At 45.3% G+C, this 19,524-nt stretch overlaps 1 protein-coding gene across 1 annotated transcript in view; it reads right to left on the reverse strand.

The window, feature by feature from the left end:
- Positions 1 to 19,524, reverse strand: part of VWF (von Willebrand factor) — a 137,379-nt gene that overhangs the window by 109,298 nt on the left and 8,557 nt on the right. Inside the window, exons 4-6 of the mRNA XM_043563566.1 lie at positions 15,340 to 15,442; positions 14,836 to 15,044; positions 6,619 to 6,743 (exon numbers count right to left, since the gene is read on the reverse strand). Coding sequence (XP_043419501.1) covers positions 6,619 to 6,743; positions 14,836 to 15,044; positions 15,340 to 15,442 — 437 coding nt within the window. The remainder of the gene's footprint in view (positions 1 to 6,618; positions 6,744 to 14,835; positions 15,045 to 15,339; positions 15,443 to 19,524) is intronic.

Raw genomic sequence — 19,524 nt, forward strand, 5'->3', positions numbered from 1 at the left:
GCTGGCCTGGGATTCCTACCCACATTCCAAGATCTGACTCACAAAGCCCCCGTGAAACTGGTTGATAGGTTTCTACCAAATGGATGTGTTGTTTTGTTTTGTTTTGTTTTGTTTTGTGGAGTTGGACATTTCTCTTTCTGAGGTGATTGGGGTACAGCCCTCATGAGAAGTAGGGTAACTGGATATGTCACAGAAGTCCCTGTATCCCAAAGGACCCTCCTCACCCTGTGCCTTGGTCTTCTGGGAGGCATGTGAGCAATCGTCAGGGATCAGGGCAGGGCTTGGCTGGCTGGGAGAAGGGCCAAACACCATCCCCAGGTTCCCAGTTTGGGGTCTGTCCAAGCTCTGGGGGTGGAACCACTCTACTCATCCTGCTCCCAGTAAGGAAAGATCATCAGCTTTGTGATACCATTCACCATTCTTTTGGTAATTCGTCCTCTACTGACCCAAGATGGCATTTGCATTTTCTCTTTCATGGTTGTTCAATTTGTCTTATGTGTTTTGTCCCCTGAACAGGACTGCAATCCAACTTTCATAGTTTGGTATCGCCCAAGCCATACAAAATACCTCAATAAATATGTTCGAATAGGCACCATCAGATTCTTGCTCATTCTTCTCGCCAGAGGGGAAGGAAAAGGGAAAGAAAGCCACTTGTTAAGGGATTTTGAGATTCTTATGTTAGGAAGGCCTTTGAATTGAAAGCTTGAGTACTAAAACCTCATCTGACCCTCCTCAAGGGTTCGTCAAATAAGTATACTAAAAAGTCGTGTTCTGCTTGATTTGAGGGTAATCTCTGAAACCCTGTGGCAGCCTCTGATCTCTGCTATAAGGCTAAACCCCCAAAAGCACCCTGGTCAAGGTCATGCCCATCCCACCACAAGCACATAGGCTCACTGCCACTCTGAGTTATGAGAAGCCTAAGAGTCCTGACGTTGATTTAAAAATTTTCTTCTGCTCCAGACACCTGCCTGAGGCTGCTGCTGCTGCTGCTGCTGCTGCTGCTGCTGCTGGAAAATTCACCACCAGAAGGCTGAGTGATAAATGGTGCACTCGGTCTTCTCAAGAAAGACTGGCCATCTTGAGGACCAACTCTGGGGAATACAGAGAGAATCCTTGGAGCCGGAGCCACGAAAGCAACCTCACATGCAGATGGCAGCAGCAAAAGCGGGAGATGGCTTTCCCAGTCTGGGAGAGGTGATCCTGGGGAGGAGGATGGCTGCAGCAACTGCATTTCCCAGCAGAAGTGAGGCCAAGGTCATGACCATCAAATATATTTCCGCAGGTCATACAGTGTACAATGGCAATATGCCATGGGGTTATCGTTCACATTGTGGACACCACACATGTCCACGTACATTCTATGTACATTTCTAATGATTATTATGGTGATTTCCCAATAGGCAGCGGTAAAGTGCCTTCAGGAAGGGGCACCTTTTTCTAACTAGCAAGAGCATTGGATGGACCAGCTGCAGCCTTGGGCTTCATGCTATAGTGAGTACTGAGGACAAAGACAGGATCCTTTTATAAGATTCAGCCCTTGCAGACAGTACCCAAACTGAAAGAATGTAAATTTAAAAAAAAAAGGCAACCTAAGAATGTTTCTAAAATGTTAATTGTGTAGTAGAGTTACCTGAAATCATCATTAATTATCTGAGCATTTAGAGCTTGGGGCTTCTTACTACTGGGTCTGCCACTCTGAGCTCCAGACTCTAGCAGCCCTGCCTTCTGTTTCTAAAGCTGAAAAAACTGTAAATTTGCATGCAATCAAACAAGCCATTATTCAGTCCCAGTAGAGAGGCGCTGGGTTTTGTTGGCATAACAAGGAAACATTCATCCCCTAGGTATACGTAATATGACCTGCCTCAGAAGAAGCTAACTCCTTGCTACCAGCCTGGAAAGAAGGTACGCCCCAGAGAAGTGGGAGAATAGATTCTGGTGGCTCTCAAGAAAAGTTCTTAGGTCAATGCAGTCTTCCCCACAGAACATTCTGCCACCACAAAATAGTCCTTAGAGCCACAATGGCAAGCCCTTGTAAATGATGCCCATTTACCAGACCTGACTTCTGAACCCAGGGGCCCAGGGGACTAAGCAGGCTGTGAACAATTCCTTCCAAAGATGGCACTAATCACCTCCCAGGAGATGAGTTGCTGTGCTTCCCAACCAATGAGAGCACCCCAGACTTGAGTGAACACAACCTGATTGGCTGAGACAAAGTCAGGTCTCCCTTCTCAGGTAAACAACCCTGAAGCTAGTTCTGAGCTTGAAGGAGCTTGTGCCTCGGGAGGTCTGGTGCGTTTGGGGGCCCCAGCCCAGCACTAAGAACTTGGTAACCAATTTCTCAGGCTGCTCCCAGGGCGCTGGTTAGTAAGGACTTTAATGCACCCAGGAGACAAAGTGAGTAGCGAGCCTGCAGCTGGAGCCTCCAAAAGTTGGGGGGGTTGGCAGGGAGACAAACAAGGCTTCTCATGGATTCTTTGTCCCTCCTTCCCCTTCGTCTCCGGAGACAAAGTGCCCTGTCTCCCTCCTCAACTCAACCCAGTATCAGGTTCTCCATGTGAAAACCCTGTCTTCATCTCCCACTTCTTATGGATAAATGGGAGTACTCCTTTGTACTCCGAGGGTGGGGGAATATTCATCCAGCACTTACTCTGTGCTGGCCTGTGTTTGCAAAATAACGTAAGACAAAACCCATGCCCTCAAAGAGCCATTCAATATCAGAAGGACTTATGTGTCCCCACCACGACCTCACCACTGCAGCACCCCCTGCCTTAATCCCACCCCTGCCTAGCAAACACTGAAGGGTGGAGAGAGTGAACCACCTGCCAGCCACAAAATGGTAAGTTAGGAGATAAAAGACAGAAATGATAAAAACTCTCTCTTTCTGCCCCTCACTGCACATGATCCTTGAGGGCACTCAATCTGAAATTCACTTGGGTTACCAAGCAGCTCTGGAAGAAAAGTTGGCTTCTGTCACTTCCCCATCCCTTGATATGGCTGTGTTCAGACATCTTCTCTCCTTTTTTTTTTTTTTAAATTTTCATTTTTGAGAGAGAGAGAGTGTGAGCGGAGTAGAGGCCAAGAGAGAGAGGGACAGAGGATCCGAAGTAGTCTCTGTTGCAGACAACAGAGAGCCAGAAGCAGGGCTTGAACTCACAAACCTCGAGATCACGACCTGAGCCAAAGTTGGACACTCAACTGAGCCACCCAGGCGCCCCCAGAGCCAAAGTTGGACGCTCAACTGAGCCACCCAGGAGCCCCCAGACACCTTCTCTCCTAACCTCGCACTGGGCTCAGCTCCCCAAAAGGAACGGGGTTACAACTGGGAGGAGGGTGGGGGGAAAAATTTAATTTTGGAGTTTATGCTTAAAGTCCTGAGTGTGTCTGGCTTCTTCCCATCCCATAGTACAGATGCTGCAGCAGTGAGCAGACAGCGGGAGAACATCAGGAGCCAATAAATAATGATAATAATAACAAGAACAGCTCATAGGATTGAGCCCCACTGGGCTAAACAGCCTACCCATAGTTTCTCTCTCTCATCCTGAACTGTGGTCCTGTGCAGCGGCCACTCTTCCTATGCCTATTTTACTCTACAGGAGCTGATGCTTGGAGAAGTTCATGTCTCACTCAGAGTTACAGAGCCAGGAAGTGGCCTGACCCCACACCCATATCTTTAGCATAATGCTAAGGCCCACGGATGAGAATATCAAGGAACTACCAAGGGCAAGGACCAGATATTTCAGTTTTCCTGGAAAGAAGAGGAAGCTACTCTCTTCCACACAACCTCACCCTCCCCTCGGGTGTTAGAACTTGGTCTGCCTCGGTCAGTGGCTGGTACTGGGCTACGTTCCAGGTGCCACGGATGTTCGTGGGCTAGCCAGAAACCTAGCACGATTGAAACACTGGCAACACAAAAAAGAGGCATTGGGAATGTGCTTGTTTATAAATTGGAAATTGTGTTTACAATCTAGGCAGCTGGATGAAACATCAAGTTAGAATAGTTTTCCTGTGCCTGACACGGTCCTTGGTTCAGGAGATCAGATTATTCCACAAAAACAGAAAAGACTCACTGCGTGAGTAACCAGCCAGTAATGAAGCGCTCTCTCTCTCTCTCTCTCTCTCGCTCTCTCTCTCTCTCGCTCTCTCTTTCCCTCTCTTTCTCTCTCTCTCTCTCTTTCTCTCTCTCTCTCTCTCTCTCTCTCTCTCTCTCTCTCGTGTGTGTGTGTGTGTGTGTGTGTGTGTGTGTGTGTCTGTTTATTTTGCTTCTGGAGTAGAAGAGAGCTGGAGTTTCTCTACTTTTGTGCAGACTTGGGGAAGATCAGACTTCTGCAAGGGCTGACTGGGGGTTAATACCATGGAGGCTGTCCCAATCTCCAGACACATACCACTGCCTATTCCCACTGAATGTTTATTGCAACTTATTATAAACCGACTTTCTAGCCCAATCCACAGAAACACACAAAGTTTTAGAGCTGAAAGGAACCATAAGAATCCTGGAAGCCAACTCCTAAGGGAAAACTCAAGGGCCACAGGCAGAGATAACAAGCAGCCTGAGGCAATGCAGCCAGAACAAGGGAGGAGGGAGGGGGGTGAAACCAGAGACAGTGAATTCTGACTCTGAAGCTTGTTAGCTGGTGACTTTGGCAGCTACTTAACCTCCCATGGCTGTGATTTCCTCATCTCCCTGCAGAACTGTACAGGCCCACTGTGGCCTGTCAAGTCCTGTCATGGCTGTGGTCCTGGACAGAAGCAGGGACCACCCTCTTCCTGTGGGATGGAACAGGGTGGTTGCTCCCTGGATGGAGGCTGGGAGATGGTGCTGTTAAGTGGCCGGCTCCACAGGGGTTGTAGGGTACAGCGTAGATGCCCTTCAAAGCCAAGGACTCATCCACTCACGGCCTAGAGGGTTGGCTGGTAAAGACTCACAGCGGAGTCATCTGCAGGCATTGTCCTCAGCCCAAGCCTCCCTGCCCAAAGGAATCCTATATCCAGTGACCAGCGGGTCAGTACGGGCTTGTCTAGCGGGGCCACCCCAGCTTTCAGAGCTCCTTGAAGGATCAGCTGAGGCCCCAGTCGTAACTACATGGCTGTTCACCTTCCCCACACCCAGCATGGCCTCTCTCTCCCCCTACAGACGCTGCTCCTGACAGGTCCCCAGTCATTCCCTGCACAGGGGGGGCCTGACTTACAACACCTCCAAGAAAACCCCCCAGACAGTGAGTCCCTGCCTCACTAGGACAATCCCTGTGCTGACAAGGGCCCAGCTTCACCCCAGTGACAGGCTGTTTCTCCTCCCTCAGTCCCAGCAGCCCAACTCCAAGGGGAAGTAGGGTCGTCCATCAAGGGAGGTCTTTCCCCACCTAAAGCATCACCCTCCCAGCACCCTAACCACCAAGATACAAAGGCTACCACCTGAAGAAGGTAGAGGCAGGATTCAGTCCTGTGCACTCCCTCCCGCCAGACCCCCTCTCCTCCAAGGTGAAGGTTCTGGTAGTGGGGTCCTAAGAGGCAACTCTGAAAGGAAGAAGCTTCTGAGGAGCTACCATATGGTTAGAAATATGAGCTGCAGAGAAAGGGATGGGAGGTACCACCGTCGGTACTGAGTCTCACGGCAGAGGCACACAGACAATAGGAAGCCATGTGACCATAGAGGCAGCCACTGGATTGATGTGGCCACAGGCCAAGGAATGCCACAGCCACCAGACACTGGAACTAGGAGTCTCCCCTAGAGCCTCCCAAGGGAGAGCAGCCCTACGGACACCTTGATCTTGGCCCAAGGAAACCACACTGAGACTTCTGGTCTCTGGAAATATAAGAGAATACCTTCCTATTGTTGTAAGCCACGAATTTTGAGATTAATTTGCTATCACACCCAGGCCCTCCTCTTCCCTCAGCTTCCCTAATTATAAAGTAACCCTCTTCCTGCTGATGTGCTGATAAGACCTAGGGGCCTTGTCCTCCTATTTATACTTTAGAACAACCACTTATTGAACACCTAAAAAGGAACTGTTTCCTATCACAGAATTTCAGACAGGTGGCAGGCAATGGTGGAGATATTTGGGCACAAGAGAGGGCACTGGAGTATAAAACAGAAAAGTCTAGGAGCCCCTGAGTAGCTCAGTCGGTTAAGCATCTGACTTCCACTCAGGTCATGATCTCATGGTTTGTGAGTTCAAGCCCCACATCAGGCTCTGTGCTGACAGCTCAGAGCCTGGAACCTGCTCTTCAGATTCTGTGTCTCCATCTCTCTCTGTCCCTCCCCATTCATGCTCTATCTCTCTGTCTCTCTCTCTCTCTCTCTCTCTCTCAAAAATAAACATTTTTTTTAAATTAAAAACAAAAACAGAAAAGTCTATTTGCTCACTATACCCACTCACTGGACAGACATTTTAGAGCTCCAGGCCCAGAGCAGTATTAGACTAGAACCAACCTGACTCCAGCCATAGTTGGTTTTCAGGAGAAAAGGGGCCCATGGGAACCCCTCTTTGGAGAGTCAGAGGGACCCGCAGAGTTAGGCCCACTCTGCGTCTCAGTGGAGGACTAGAGAACAGATGACTTTCTGCTTCTCAATTCCAGAAGTCCCACTGCATTCAGACCACATCCAGCCTGGGCTATACCCACCTTCTGCATTTCCTCAGATGAGATGTTGCACGGGCTGCTAGGAGGGGATGCTCGTTTGCACTGTTGTTCCCCACTGCTCAGGGCCCAGGAGTTGGCAAAGTCGTAGGGGTCCGAGGTCAAGGTCCCTGTGGAGAAAGTTTCAAGGAGAATGAATTCACAGTTAAGCCTGACCCAGGACTTCTAAGGGAAAACTCTAGGTTTGTCATCACCTGAATCAACCTTCCATTAGATCGGTACTTAGGCGTCTGGGTGGGGAGTAACTTCTGTGCAGTGCTCAGCATAACACCATAGCGCACGGGCACTCAGAGGTCAGTGTTTGTGGGGGGGGGGGGGGGTACAGTGAGGAAGATGACATGGAAGACAATGAGGAACATGCCTGTTCACTCTGTCTCCATGCCCTTGTGCACCTTTCCCCTCTGCACCCCCTTATTACCTTGATTCTCTCTGCTCATTCTTTGAGATGCGGCTCCAGAGCCACTTCCTCCAGGAAGCCCTTCTGAACTAGTTCTACTCCCTGCCCCCCACCCCAGCCTGTGCTCCCTCAGCACCATGGCCACCCTTCCATCAAAACCCTCATCCTCCATTGTGTTGGTATTTCCTTTGTTTATAGTCATACTCCATTCAACTGTGAGCTCCCTAATTCAGGGTACAGGCTGTGTCTCTTATCTCTGAATTCCTAGCTGGGGCATTGTAGACACTTGAAACATTTTTGCAGAATGAAGGTAAGAATGTGACACGGAACCTGAGCCCCCAGTCACCACATCCCCCGTGCTTTCACAGCATCTGTGGCTTGGTCTCATACCAGCCATGCCACCATTGGCTCCCACAACAGAGCAAGGGCCTATGGGCTTACACGACAAAGGAGATACCCAATGTCACTGCTGAGTCTTCACTGCAAACAGACTAATGAAGCATTGAGGCAAGTAGTCCTTTTGCATAGCCAGGTCCAAAAGAGTGAAGCATGTTTCAAGGTCAAATCATATACTCAAGAAAACAAAATAGGGGTGCCTGGGTGGTGCAGTCGGTTAAGCGTCCGACTTCAGCCAGGTCACGATCTCGCGGTCCGTGAGTTCGAGCCCCGCGTCGGGCTCTGGGCTGATGGCTCAGAGCCTGGAGCCTGTTTCCGATTCTGTGTCTCCCTCTCTCTCTGCCCCTCCCCCGTTCATGCTCTGTCTCTCTTTGTCCCCAAAATAAATAAACGTTGAAAAAAAAATTAAAAAAAAAAAAAAAAGAAAACAAAATAGAAAATCCTGAGGGAAAGAAAAGCAGGACATTGGAAGTACTGTCAGTTGACATCTGGGGTGGGGTAAGCAGGGAAAATGGCCCCCTCCAAAGATTCATTTCCTAATTCTTGGAACCTATGAATTATCTTATAGGGCAAAAGACGTGATTAAGTTAAGGATCTTGAGAGGAAGAGCTTATCTCGGATTACCTAAGTCAGCCTTAGATGAAATCACATGTATCCTTATAAGAGGAAGGCAGCAGGAGGTGACTGAGAGAGTGAGAGAGAGAGAAAGAGAAAGAGAGAGAGAGAGAGAGAGAGAGAGAGAGAGAGAGGAAACAATGTTATTACAGGCAGAGATCGAGATGATGCAGCCACATCAAGGATTGCTCACAGTAGTTGGAAGAAGCAAGGAAGAGATTCTCCCCTAGGGCCTCTGGAGGGAGTAGAGCCCTACCATCACCTTGACTTCAGCCGTTTGGCCTCCAGAAATTGTGAGAGATTAGACTTCTGTTGTTTTAAGCCATGGAGAAGCCAAAAGGAAGGGAATTTAAATTTATGGAGTTTATACTATGTGCCAGGCATTATGATAAGTGCTCTCTGGGTTCTGAGTCACCATGTCACACAGGCTTATCTGCTTTCTAACATACCGTGAGAACTCCAAAAAACTTCAAATAATTTCATTCTTGTACAGAGGTTATAAAAAACAAATATACTTAAAATTCTTGTTATAAATATGAAGAAATTGAAGCCTGATAAAAGGACAAGACAATAAGAAAAAAAAACAATAGAGTTGAAAAAGAACCGCATTTACCTTCTAAAGTTACAAATATCATCAAGGAAATAGAAAGAAAACTCAACTGATGGGTTAGACATCATCTGGAGATTAGACAGAGTTGAGGAAATTAGGGAAATAGAAGATAGACCTAAGACGTAATGTGCTGATGAGCCAGCCATCTGGAGAAAAGCAAAGCCCTGGTTTTTAGGATTTGCTGATTTCCATGGTGCAAATACTCCAACCACGGCCAACTTCAAGCTACCAACATGACAGTACTGAATGCAGACTTGGAAAAGATGCTCACAATCCGTTCTTAGCAGCAAGCATGAGCACACCCAAAAAGCAACAGAGAGGAATAGAGAGATAGCAAAATAAAAGTAAGGTAATGAGAAAAAAAAAGGATGCAATACAAATATACAACATACATCTAACAGGAGACAAAATGACTGGAAGTTTTCTAAATCTGATGGAAAATACAAGTCCTGAGATTCAGGCATCACAGTCTCAAGTAAGATAATACATATAAAACCCACATCTAGACACAACATAGTAAAATTTCAGAATACAAGAACAAAGAGATGACTTACATACAAAGATAGAATACTATATGCAATGCAATAACAATTGGACTGGCAACCTTCTTCTCAACAGCAACAATAGAATGGCATCTTCAAAGCACTGTGAGAAATGACTGATGCCCTAGAATTCTATACCTAGCTAAAGTATCATATAAGAATGCATGGCTGTTTGTTTCAGTTATCACTATTACCACTACCAGACCCTTAATGAAGGAAGTACTAAGGGATATTTTTTAGAAAAATAGAACTTGAACCTAGAAAAAAAGAATAAGATGCAAGGAGAAATTATGAGCAAAGAACCTGTTAAGCATGAGGATATAGCTAAAGAAGCACTGATTGTGTAAATCTATCATAGTAATGTCAAATTTAGTGGTATTCAAACAAGATTGGGAGATTAGTGAGGTAGTAGGGAAAGAAGTAGCATTTTAAAAAGGAGTAATAATAGAAAGCACAAAATAAGATGGTTAATAGAAGTCCAAATACATCAACACAACTGAATATAAAATGAATGAAAAGAAGCCAAACTTTACATTGAGAAGACAGAAATGATTAATTTACATTAAAATAGCAATAATGAGGGGTATCTGGGTGGTTCAGTCAGTTGAGTGTCTGACTTGATTTTGGCTCTGGTCATGATACCAGGGTCATGGGATCAAGCCCTACATTGGGCTCTGTGCTGCTTGGGATTCTCTCTCTCTCCTTCTGTCCCTCTCCCCCACTCACGCTTTCTCCCAATACATAAATAAATAAACAATAATGAGATATAGTGAGACACCACTACACATCTATTAAAATAGCTAAGAGAATAATAATAATAATAATAATGTGGCAATTCCAAATGCTGGTAATGACTCAGAGCAACTGGAACTCACACATTGCTGGGACAAATGCAGAGAACATGGCCAACTTAACAAACAGTTTGGCAGTTTATCATATTAAACATATGCTCATTATACCACCCACTAATCCCACTCCTAAATATTTTCCCAAAGAAATTAAGTGTACTTCCACACAAAAACCCGTATGTGAATACCACCTCACACTTACTAGGATAGCAACTATCAAACAAAACAAAATAAACAAAACAAAACGGAAAAATAACAAGTGTTGGTGAGGTTGTGAGAATTTGGAATCCTTGCGCACTGTGGGTAGAATGGAAAATGGAACAGCCACTGTAGAAAACAGTATGGCAGCTCCTCAAAGAATTAAGAATAGGGGCATCTAGGTGGCTCAGTTGGTTAACACCCGACTCTTGATTTCAGCTCAGGTCATGATCTCAAGCTTGTGAGTTCAAGCCCCATGTTAGGCTCTGCACTGATAGTGTAGAACCTGCTTGTGATTCTCTCTATCTCCCTCTCTCTCTTCCCCTTGCCCATTCATGTGTGTGCACTCTCTCAAAATAAATAAACTCAAAAAAATTAATTAAAAAAATAATTAAAAATAGAATTGCCACATGATCCAGCAATTCCACTTCTGGGTATATACCCAAAAGGATTGAAATCAGGGTCTTGAAAAAATATTTGTACACCCATGTTCATTGCACCATTATCTACTCTAGCTAAACATGAAAACAACCTGTGTCCATCATTGCATAAATAGAGAAGCAAAATGTGGTATATACATACAATGTACATTCTAAATGAAGGAATTATGAGATAAATGGGATTAATAGGTATGAACATCCAGCTACAAAACAAATAAGTCACAAAGACTGTGGGGAATAAGTTTAGGAATTCCCTGAGCTTGCACCAATGGGTTAACAAGTCTTAGGATGAAAGCATCCAAGATTAGGTAAACAGAACTGAAGCGACCCCAACACAGTACAAAAGCAGAAAGCTGCTTTCACAGGACAGAAGGTCCAGAATAGGTAAACAGGTAAGTGGGGCTATAGACCACTGCAGCAGGGTGAAACTGCCAGGACCTGAGCTAATTAGCAGAAGAAACGTGCCTTGTTGACCCTGAGGTAGCCTGCTCTATCCGTCTTATGCCGTAAGCAAGTTAAGATAAACAGACAGGTGCCTCGTGCCTGCCATAAAGTAAACAACCCTCTGCTAGGCGCTGAGATTTTGTTTTCTACTGACCCAAACCCCTAACACTGCATATCTTCAAAATCCCTTGTTCATAGTTTCATTGCCTCTTCATGGACATCCATCACGTTTGTAAGCCTTCTGATCCTAATAAATATGGAGCAAGGACCCTTACTCAGGACTCTTGTCTCCTCCCAGACATTAGCCTCTCTCGCAGTTAATTCTGCATCTTCTCTCTTGCTGGACAAGAGAGAACTCCAGACTCAAAGTCTGCGACAAGAGATGAAAAGTACAGCACCGAGAGTACAGCTAATGAGGTTGCAAAACATGGTTTGGTGGCAGATGGTGACTATAATTATGGTGATGAGCACTGAGTAATGTGGAATCGTTCAATGATTATGCTGTACACCTGAAGCTAATATAACACTGTGTTAATTATACTGCAATAAAAAAGAGACTTATTCCTAAGAGTTTATTATTAATAATAGCAGTACCGCTTCAGAATATCCCATTTCAATGTACAGTGTGAGTATGTAAATATTTTACTTTCCAAGCAAATCTGTAAGTGTATCCCCACTTAACTTCGCAACTCTTCATGACTGGCACATCTGTGCTTCCGAAATAAACAGGGCTTAAGCACTTTTGTTAAATTGTTGACAAATAATCCTTTTATGTTCTTGTTCTCAAACCTGTTCTCTAGATGCTGAAATGTGTTAACCAAACAAGGTGCAAATTTAAAACAATGCCGTGTTGAAATAATTGATTTAAATACAAAAAAAAAACCAACCAGAAATTGTGACATGTGCTACGATGTATGGATGAATCGTAAAGACATTACGCTAAGTGAAATAAGCCAGTCACAAAAAGAGAAATGCTGTGTGACTCCACTTATATGAGGCAGTTGGAGCAGTCAGAATCATAGAGACAGAAAGTAGAATGATGGTTGCCAGGGGCTGAGGAAGAGGAGGAAAGAATGGGAAGTTTGGTTTAATGGGTCTAGGGTTTCAGGTCTGGAAGATAATAAGAGTTCTGGAGATGGATAGTGGTGATTGGTTACACCACAGTGTGAACGTACTTCATGCCACTGAGGTGCGCACTGAAAAATGAGTAAGATAGTAAATGTCATTTTATGTGTGTTTACCACAATTTTTTAAATAGGTAGAGTGGGGCGCCTGGGTGGCTCAGTCAGTTGAGTGTCCGACTTTTGATTTCAGCTCAGGTCATGATCCCAGGATCGTGGGATAGAGCCCCACTACAGGCTTCATACTCAGCATAGGGCCTGCTTGAGATTCTCTCTCTCTCTCTCTCTCTCTCTCTCTCTCTCTCTGTCTCTCTCTCTCTCTCCCCCCTCCTTTGCCCCTCCCCTGCATGTGTGCATACTCTCTGTCTCTCAAATAAAAAAAAATTCTTTTTAATGGGGAGGGGGGAACCCTATACATGAATGTTTATAGCAGCTTTATCCATAATTGCCAAACACTAGACATGACAAAATGTCCTTCAACTGGTGAACGGATAAACAAATCGTGGTAGCACTCTTCAATTATAAACAGAAACAATCTACTGTTACAGAAACAACACAAATGGATCCTTGGGGGAATGATATTAAGTAAAGAAGCCAGAACTAAAAGGCAAAGTACTCTTGGTACAGTATGAAGAGTTAGAGTTATACAAATTTTGGAAAAATCAGAACTCTAGGAACAGGAGCTACCAGGGCTAGGAGCTGGGGGAGAGCTCAACTACAAAGGAGCACAAGAATTCTGGCAGCGAGGACACTGCTCCATAGTTTATGATGGTTACATGGCTCGACACTTTCACAAAAGCTCATAGACCAGGAAGCGTGGGTTTTACTGTATGTAAAGGACACCTTGATAAAATTAAAAAAAAATAAAAAAACAAAAATAGTAATAATAAAATAAATAAATAAATAAAAATAATAAAACAAAATAAAATAATAAAATAAAATAAAATAAAAATAAAACAAAATAAAATAATACAATAATAATAAAATAAAATAAAATAAAATAATAAATAATAATAAAATAAAAACCAGCTATGTGCTTCTTTCATCCAATATATCTGAAACAAAACCACATGGACTGGTTGAGAATATGAAAAAAGATCAAGTAAATACCGACTTAAAAAAGGTGAGGTGACTATATATTATTGTCAGACAGACTTTAAGGCATTGTGAAAAATGACGAGTCAGTACATAAAAGGAACAGTTCACTAGAAACATTCAACATTTCTAAAATCTAACTGCAAAGGCCCAAAATAGATAAAGCAAAACTTGACAGAATTACATGAAGAAATTGACAAATTCATCACGATCATAAAAAAATTTAATACACTTCCCTTAGTAATGGGTAGTTGAAGCAGACAAAAAAAGTAGTAAGTGTATAGACTATTTGCATAACACAATTAACAAACTTAATTCAAAAAGTATATATAGAATCCTGCACCAATCAGAGAATGCATTCTCTTGGAACATACATAGAACAATTGCAAAAAAGATCATGTAGGTGGGCACCAACAAGTCTCCCCAAACTTCTAAATTAGAAATCAATTTAGTTATAAAAGATAACTTTAGAAAGTCTAAACATCTGAACATTTTGAACACACTTTATAGGTTAAGAAAGAATTCAATGGAAATCAGAAAATCCATAGAACTAAATGAAAATGAAAACATGTTACATATCAAAAGTGGTGTAGCTAAGATGGCATTTAGAGGAAAACTTACAGCCTTAAATGTACACATTGGACAAAATGTACATATTGGACAATATAAAGTTTGAGAAATTGGTGCTGGAAAAGACAAAAACAAATGATCTCACTATTTTCCAACACATACAGTGAAATGGAAGGGATGGTCAACTGTTCTCTAGACACTTCTCCCTTAATCAGAGGGTAGTTGAGTCAGAAGGAAGAAGAATAACTTAATGTACAAATGTTCAGCATTTGTAAGGGAGCATCACTAATTAAATGTTTATGTAATTGAAATTATCTAAAGAAGAGTAAAGATTAGTAATGGTTTCCACATTGTCCATATTACCTTCTATTGCTCACGAACAGACACATAAACTGGCCTTTTTGGACAGCAGGCCGTCCTTTACAGATTTCATCCATAAAGTTCTACTGCACTCATTCAAGTCTCCAAACCATCCAGCATTTACCAACCATCTACCATGTGTAAGCTGCTATGGGGAATTCAAAGTTGAACCAAGTCAGCTTTGAGGAGCTCCAAGATGTGGTTTGCCAGGTGGTCCAGGCAGTGGGGTGGAATGCTAAGAGATAAGGTTGGCAGGAGGGGAACCTGAGTGGCTCAGTCATTTAAGTGTCCAACTCTTGATTTCAGCTCAGGTCACGATCTCATAGTTCGTGAGTTCTAGCCCCGCATCAGGGGCTTGGGATTCTCTCTCTACCTCTCTCTCTCTCTCTGCCCCTCCTCTGCTTTTGCTCTCTCTCTCTCTCTCAAAATAAATAAATAAACTTAAAAAAAAAGGTTGGTAGGATAAATATAACATGGCAGGGGAGAAGTCTTAGTGAAGGTTTGTAAGCAGGGAAATTGCATGTGTAACCACAACTTGAGGGAAAAGGTATCTCAGAAAAGCTTACCTTCTTGAGTCCTGAAGTCATCCTCAGCAAAGATGTTAAAGTTGCCACAGAGCCCACAGGTCTTGTTGAAGTATCTGTCTGACAGCAGGATTTGAAAATTGCCACTGCCATCAATTCTGGCCACAAAGCCGTGGGTCTCACTGGACAGCTTGTAGTACCCAGCCTCAGTCTCTAGATACAGCCCGTTGGAGGCGTAGGGCATGGAGATGCTGGAAGGACAAGGATGAACTCAGGAAGTATGCTTCTCATGAATTTCCTGGATGTCCCTCCCACCTTTCAACCCCAGCCCCATGCTCCAGGGTTGGGACCTTGGTGCCAAGTCTCTGAGGACCTAGACCAGGAGTCAGGAGACTGGCCTCTTGCCCAGCCCTGCCACTCACTGTCCCTAGGCATATTGACTTCCTCACTCTGGGCTCCAGTTCCCTCATCTCAAAAAATAAGGAGGACTGCAAGAGGGATCCCCAGGGTCCTTTTTCATTCTGGCATTCTGGGCTTCTGATTTACCTTTGGTCCCCCTGCAGCACAGTACCATTGACAAACAAATGGATGTCAAAAAATTCCCCGAGATACACAGAGAGGCTTACTCTCTTGCCATTTTGGAAGTCCCCTGAAAGAGAAAAAAGTCAGTAGTGGTGATTATTATCAAAAAAATTATATGTTTAATTCTCATCATCTTATACACATCACTAATCTTATCTCAATGGGAAATCCCCCCCCCCAAGAACTTATCAAATGGGCCACAAAAATCTTCCCCAAAATATCATTTACTCATTCATTTTTCCATTCATCTAAAAATATTTATTGAGTGCCTTCTGGATACATAACCCACTAATAGTCTCTTCTATTTCTCCAAAGAAAACTATGAAAGCATGACCCCTTCTTCTGGGAGCTTATGATCTAAATAAGATAAACAGTCAAAAAGAGAGTAAAAGCAACATTGTGAGTTATTGGTAACAGGTACTCTAGGACAGTATAATGTTCTCTTAAGACAGCCCAAACCAGAATCCCTAGGCCCTTTGTTGAAAATGAAGATTTATGAGTTCATGAAATCAGTTTACTGAATTTGATTTTCTGGGAGAAATTTAGAGATCCTGTCGGCAAAGTGCCTCACTCTGCACGAGAAAGGAAGTCAGGATGCAATAAATGATTGGTATTGCCATTCGAGATGTGTGAATAGGTCAACACATAAGAAAATAGTCTGTGAACAAGGGTTCAGTTGTGAGGGGCAAACACAGAGGCGGCGGGTGGGGGGGGGCGGTGTCCTAAAAGCAGGAAAGAAGCAGAAGACCCATTTTCCACAGCACCATGGAGACTAATCCTACCAGGAGGCCCTGAGAACTGGCGGTCTCCAGAGAAAACCGACTGGCCACAGGAAGTGAAGGAACCAGAAGGAACAATGTGGAGTCTGAATCTCAAGCCTTGGAGACTAAGAAGTTAATGAAAACAGGGAAGATGAAGGGCAGCAATGAACACAGAGATAGAAAGTGCTGGAGAAAAGGGGGTCAAATATGAGACTCAGTGCCTGAGGGCTCCTGCAGAAATGCGGCAAAGGACCCAGCTGAAAAGGTTAACCTTGGAAATGAGGAAATATTCCCTCCCCTAGAAGAGCGTGAGCTCCAGCCGCTCAGCAAAAGAGGAGGCAAGAATGTCTGCGGAACTAAGTGCAGGAGACGCTGGCAAGAGGTGCTGCTGCCATGGCTTGGGCCACTGAGTCTTTGGCGGAGGATTTCAGCTGAGGCCTGGGCCAGACCCAGAGGCTGCAGGACCGCGATTAGCTATTACACGCATGCGCACGCGCACTCACCAACCAGAAAATAGACTCTTTCTGGTGACATTTCCGTGAGGGAGTCACATGTAAATAACTGGCCTGTTCTAAGAATAGATTCCTGAATGGTACACTGTTAGCAGCTCAGGGTGGGGGGATGGGGGGCCCAGGAAAGGCCCACAGACCACCCACAGACCACAAACCGCATTCTGCAGAGCTCCAGACCAACACTGTCAGGAGGGAAATGAGATCCCAGCCACATCAAAGGGTTTTTGTCCTGTTAGCTTGAGGAGCTTTTGTCCTGGTAGTCTTGCCTGCCCTGCATTTTCACTTAGAGCAGTTTCGCGGCAAGCACATCTTTAAACAGTTAAGCAAACATTCTGGCAGCAAGAAATTAGCCAAAGAAAAATAAACACAACCCCCAGATAAGTGATCAGGCAAATAGAGTCGAATGTTAATGGTAGAATCCGAGTGGTGGGCATACGGGCGTTCACTGTCTTATTCTTTCAATGTTTCTAAACGTTTGGAAATTTGCGTAGTAAAATGTTGAGAAAACAAGCAAATGGGATAGCCCCACTACAACCTCCGGTTGGCAGTCAGTCCCTCCCCCGAACCATGCATGCCCCTGGGCATGCGCAGTGGACCAAAAACCAGTTCCCTTCCAGGGTCCTTTCTTGGGGCTGAATCCATGGGACAGGGCAAGCCTCCAGTCACCACCTGCCTGCTGGAGATGGTGGGCAATGAGCCCAAGAAGTCAGGGGCTCCAGCTCCCTTATGACCAAAGAAACTTGTCTCCTCATCAGTACAATTTTCCCTGTCACCCATGCCCAGTGTCACAGAGCAGATGGACGGGGGCTCCTACACCTCCTTCACTGGGTAACTCAACCAGTATGTTGCCTCTGAGCCAAAGACCTCTCCCTCCTGGAAACAAGAAGAGTCCCTTTGTGCCTCTCCTCTGCAGAGTCCCCCTGCCTCTCATGGGGATTCAAAAGGGCTCAGGAGAATAAGTCAACCAGGGAGCAGGGAGCATGTGGCTGGAGGGTGAGTAGGGAACGCTTGGCATGCAACCAGGCCACTTGGGGTGAGCCACTGCCCTGCAGATGCAGATCTGCAACTCTTTAGAGCTTTCAGGGATGTAAAATCCCCCAGTCGCTCGCTCCACAGAGGCCAGGTGCCATAGGAAAGCTAGAGCTCATCATCCCTGTAAGGTTGAAAGTCTCCCACTGTGTGGGGCTACATGGGACCCCCAACCCTTTGCAAGTAAGTGATAAAGACAGCCTGCCCCCACAGACTGAGGGACTTGGGTCCACCCAGATGGCTACACTCAGGGTAACTTGCCCATCATCACAGAGCCAGTGAGGAGTGAGAGAGTCAGGACTCAGACCAGGCGCTGGTTTAAGTATTTGAGGGGCTGGGATCACCATGAGGAAGCCAGGGAGCACCTTTCACCACCTGCTGAGCAGAGCACTGGTTGAGGCAGCACCCTGTTCAGGGAAGGTGGGGCTGGCTGCCCAGGACCTTCACTTGTCCAAGGGCCCTGGGGAGGACTGAACTGTGAGGAGTCTGCGGAATTCCTGACCCTGGACGGCGAGGGAGGCCCTAAAAGCAGTCACTCCACACCCAAAGCAGCAGGGCAGCAAGGAGATTCTGGAAACTGTGTCCTGGAGAAGACTTCATCACAGAAAAAAACACACAGTAGGACAACGGGAAGGCTCTTGGGGATGGTCAGAACAGGTGGCTTTAAAACACTTTTGCCCCGAAAGCAGAGTAAAAACAGTTTACTGCATGACCCAGAATGCACACACTCACACATTTCACACCACTTGCCCTTCCCATGAGCCAGGCCCCCTGACTACTTTCTGAGGTTTTTCTATCCTATTCCATGTAATCTCTTTAAATACTGGTTACACTCATTAAATTATTTTTGAATCCATAGTTACAACTCAGTTTGAAAAACACTGAACTAGACTGACTCCATTTTAGAGTTAGAGAAACTGAAGCCTACATTTACAACAGGGTCTGTCCTCCCCAGCAATAATGACACTTGGGACCAGACACTTCTTTGTAGTGGGGGCCTTCTGATACATGGTAGGGTGATCAGCAGGATCCCTGACCTCTACTCACTAGATGCCAGTAGCATCTCCCTCCAAGTTGTTACAATCCAAAACGTCTCCAGACACTGCCGTATGTCCTCGGGGGGGGGGGGGGGGGGGGGAATCACCCTGGGTGAGAACAATTGCTTTACCCTGTCATCAAGAGGCAGAGCCTGTACACAGGTTTTCTAACTCCAAGGCTAAACCTCCTTTGGAAACACAAAGCTGCCTAACGGGGCATCTGAGTGCTCTGGATTCAGTTAGCCACTGATGCAGAAGAGAACTCTAGATTTTATTTGCTTGTTTTATTTGCTTCCTTCCCTCCCTGCAGAACTCAGGGGGGAATCTGATGACGTGCGGCTATTAGGAAATTGAGCCCAAAAGGGTCTCCCACATTCCACAGACGTGCACGTTAGCACTTCCTCTAACCGCTGGCGGAAGGTGGGCGAGGTGTCCACCCCAAAAGGCCAGAGCCAACCATGCAAGCTCTTCCCCAGGGAGGCTCTGTCTCTCATCTGGCCTCTTGAACTCAGTGACCAAGGGACTAGGTGAGGGAGTAAGTCTTCCCCCACAAGGAGTGGGGAGCAGGCTGGCAGCTGGAGCCAGCATCAGGTCTGGGTGATTTCCCGGACTTTAGAATGTGGTGCTCACTACTATGCATTTCTAACAGACGCTCCACCTCCACTCCTGTGATTCTGATGCAGGTGATCATCTTCCAAACACTGAGAAACCAGGGATCTGGTCTAACAGCGCCAGTTACTGATGTGGAAACGAAGGCCCCCCTGCTGAGTAAGTGACTCAGCACGTTGTCTGGTTATTCTATGGCTCTCT

Source organism: Prionailurus bengalensis, chromosome B4, assembly GCF_016509475.1.
Source record: "Prionailurus bengalensis isolate Pbe53 chromosome B4, Fcat_Pben_1.1_paternal_pri, whole genome shotgun sequence".
NCBI classification, from domain to species: domain Eukaryota; kingdom Metazoa; phylum Chordata; class Mammalia; order Carnivora; family Felidae; genus Prionailurus; species Prionailurus bengalensis.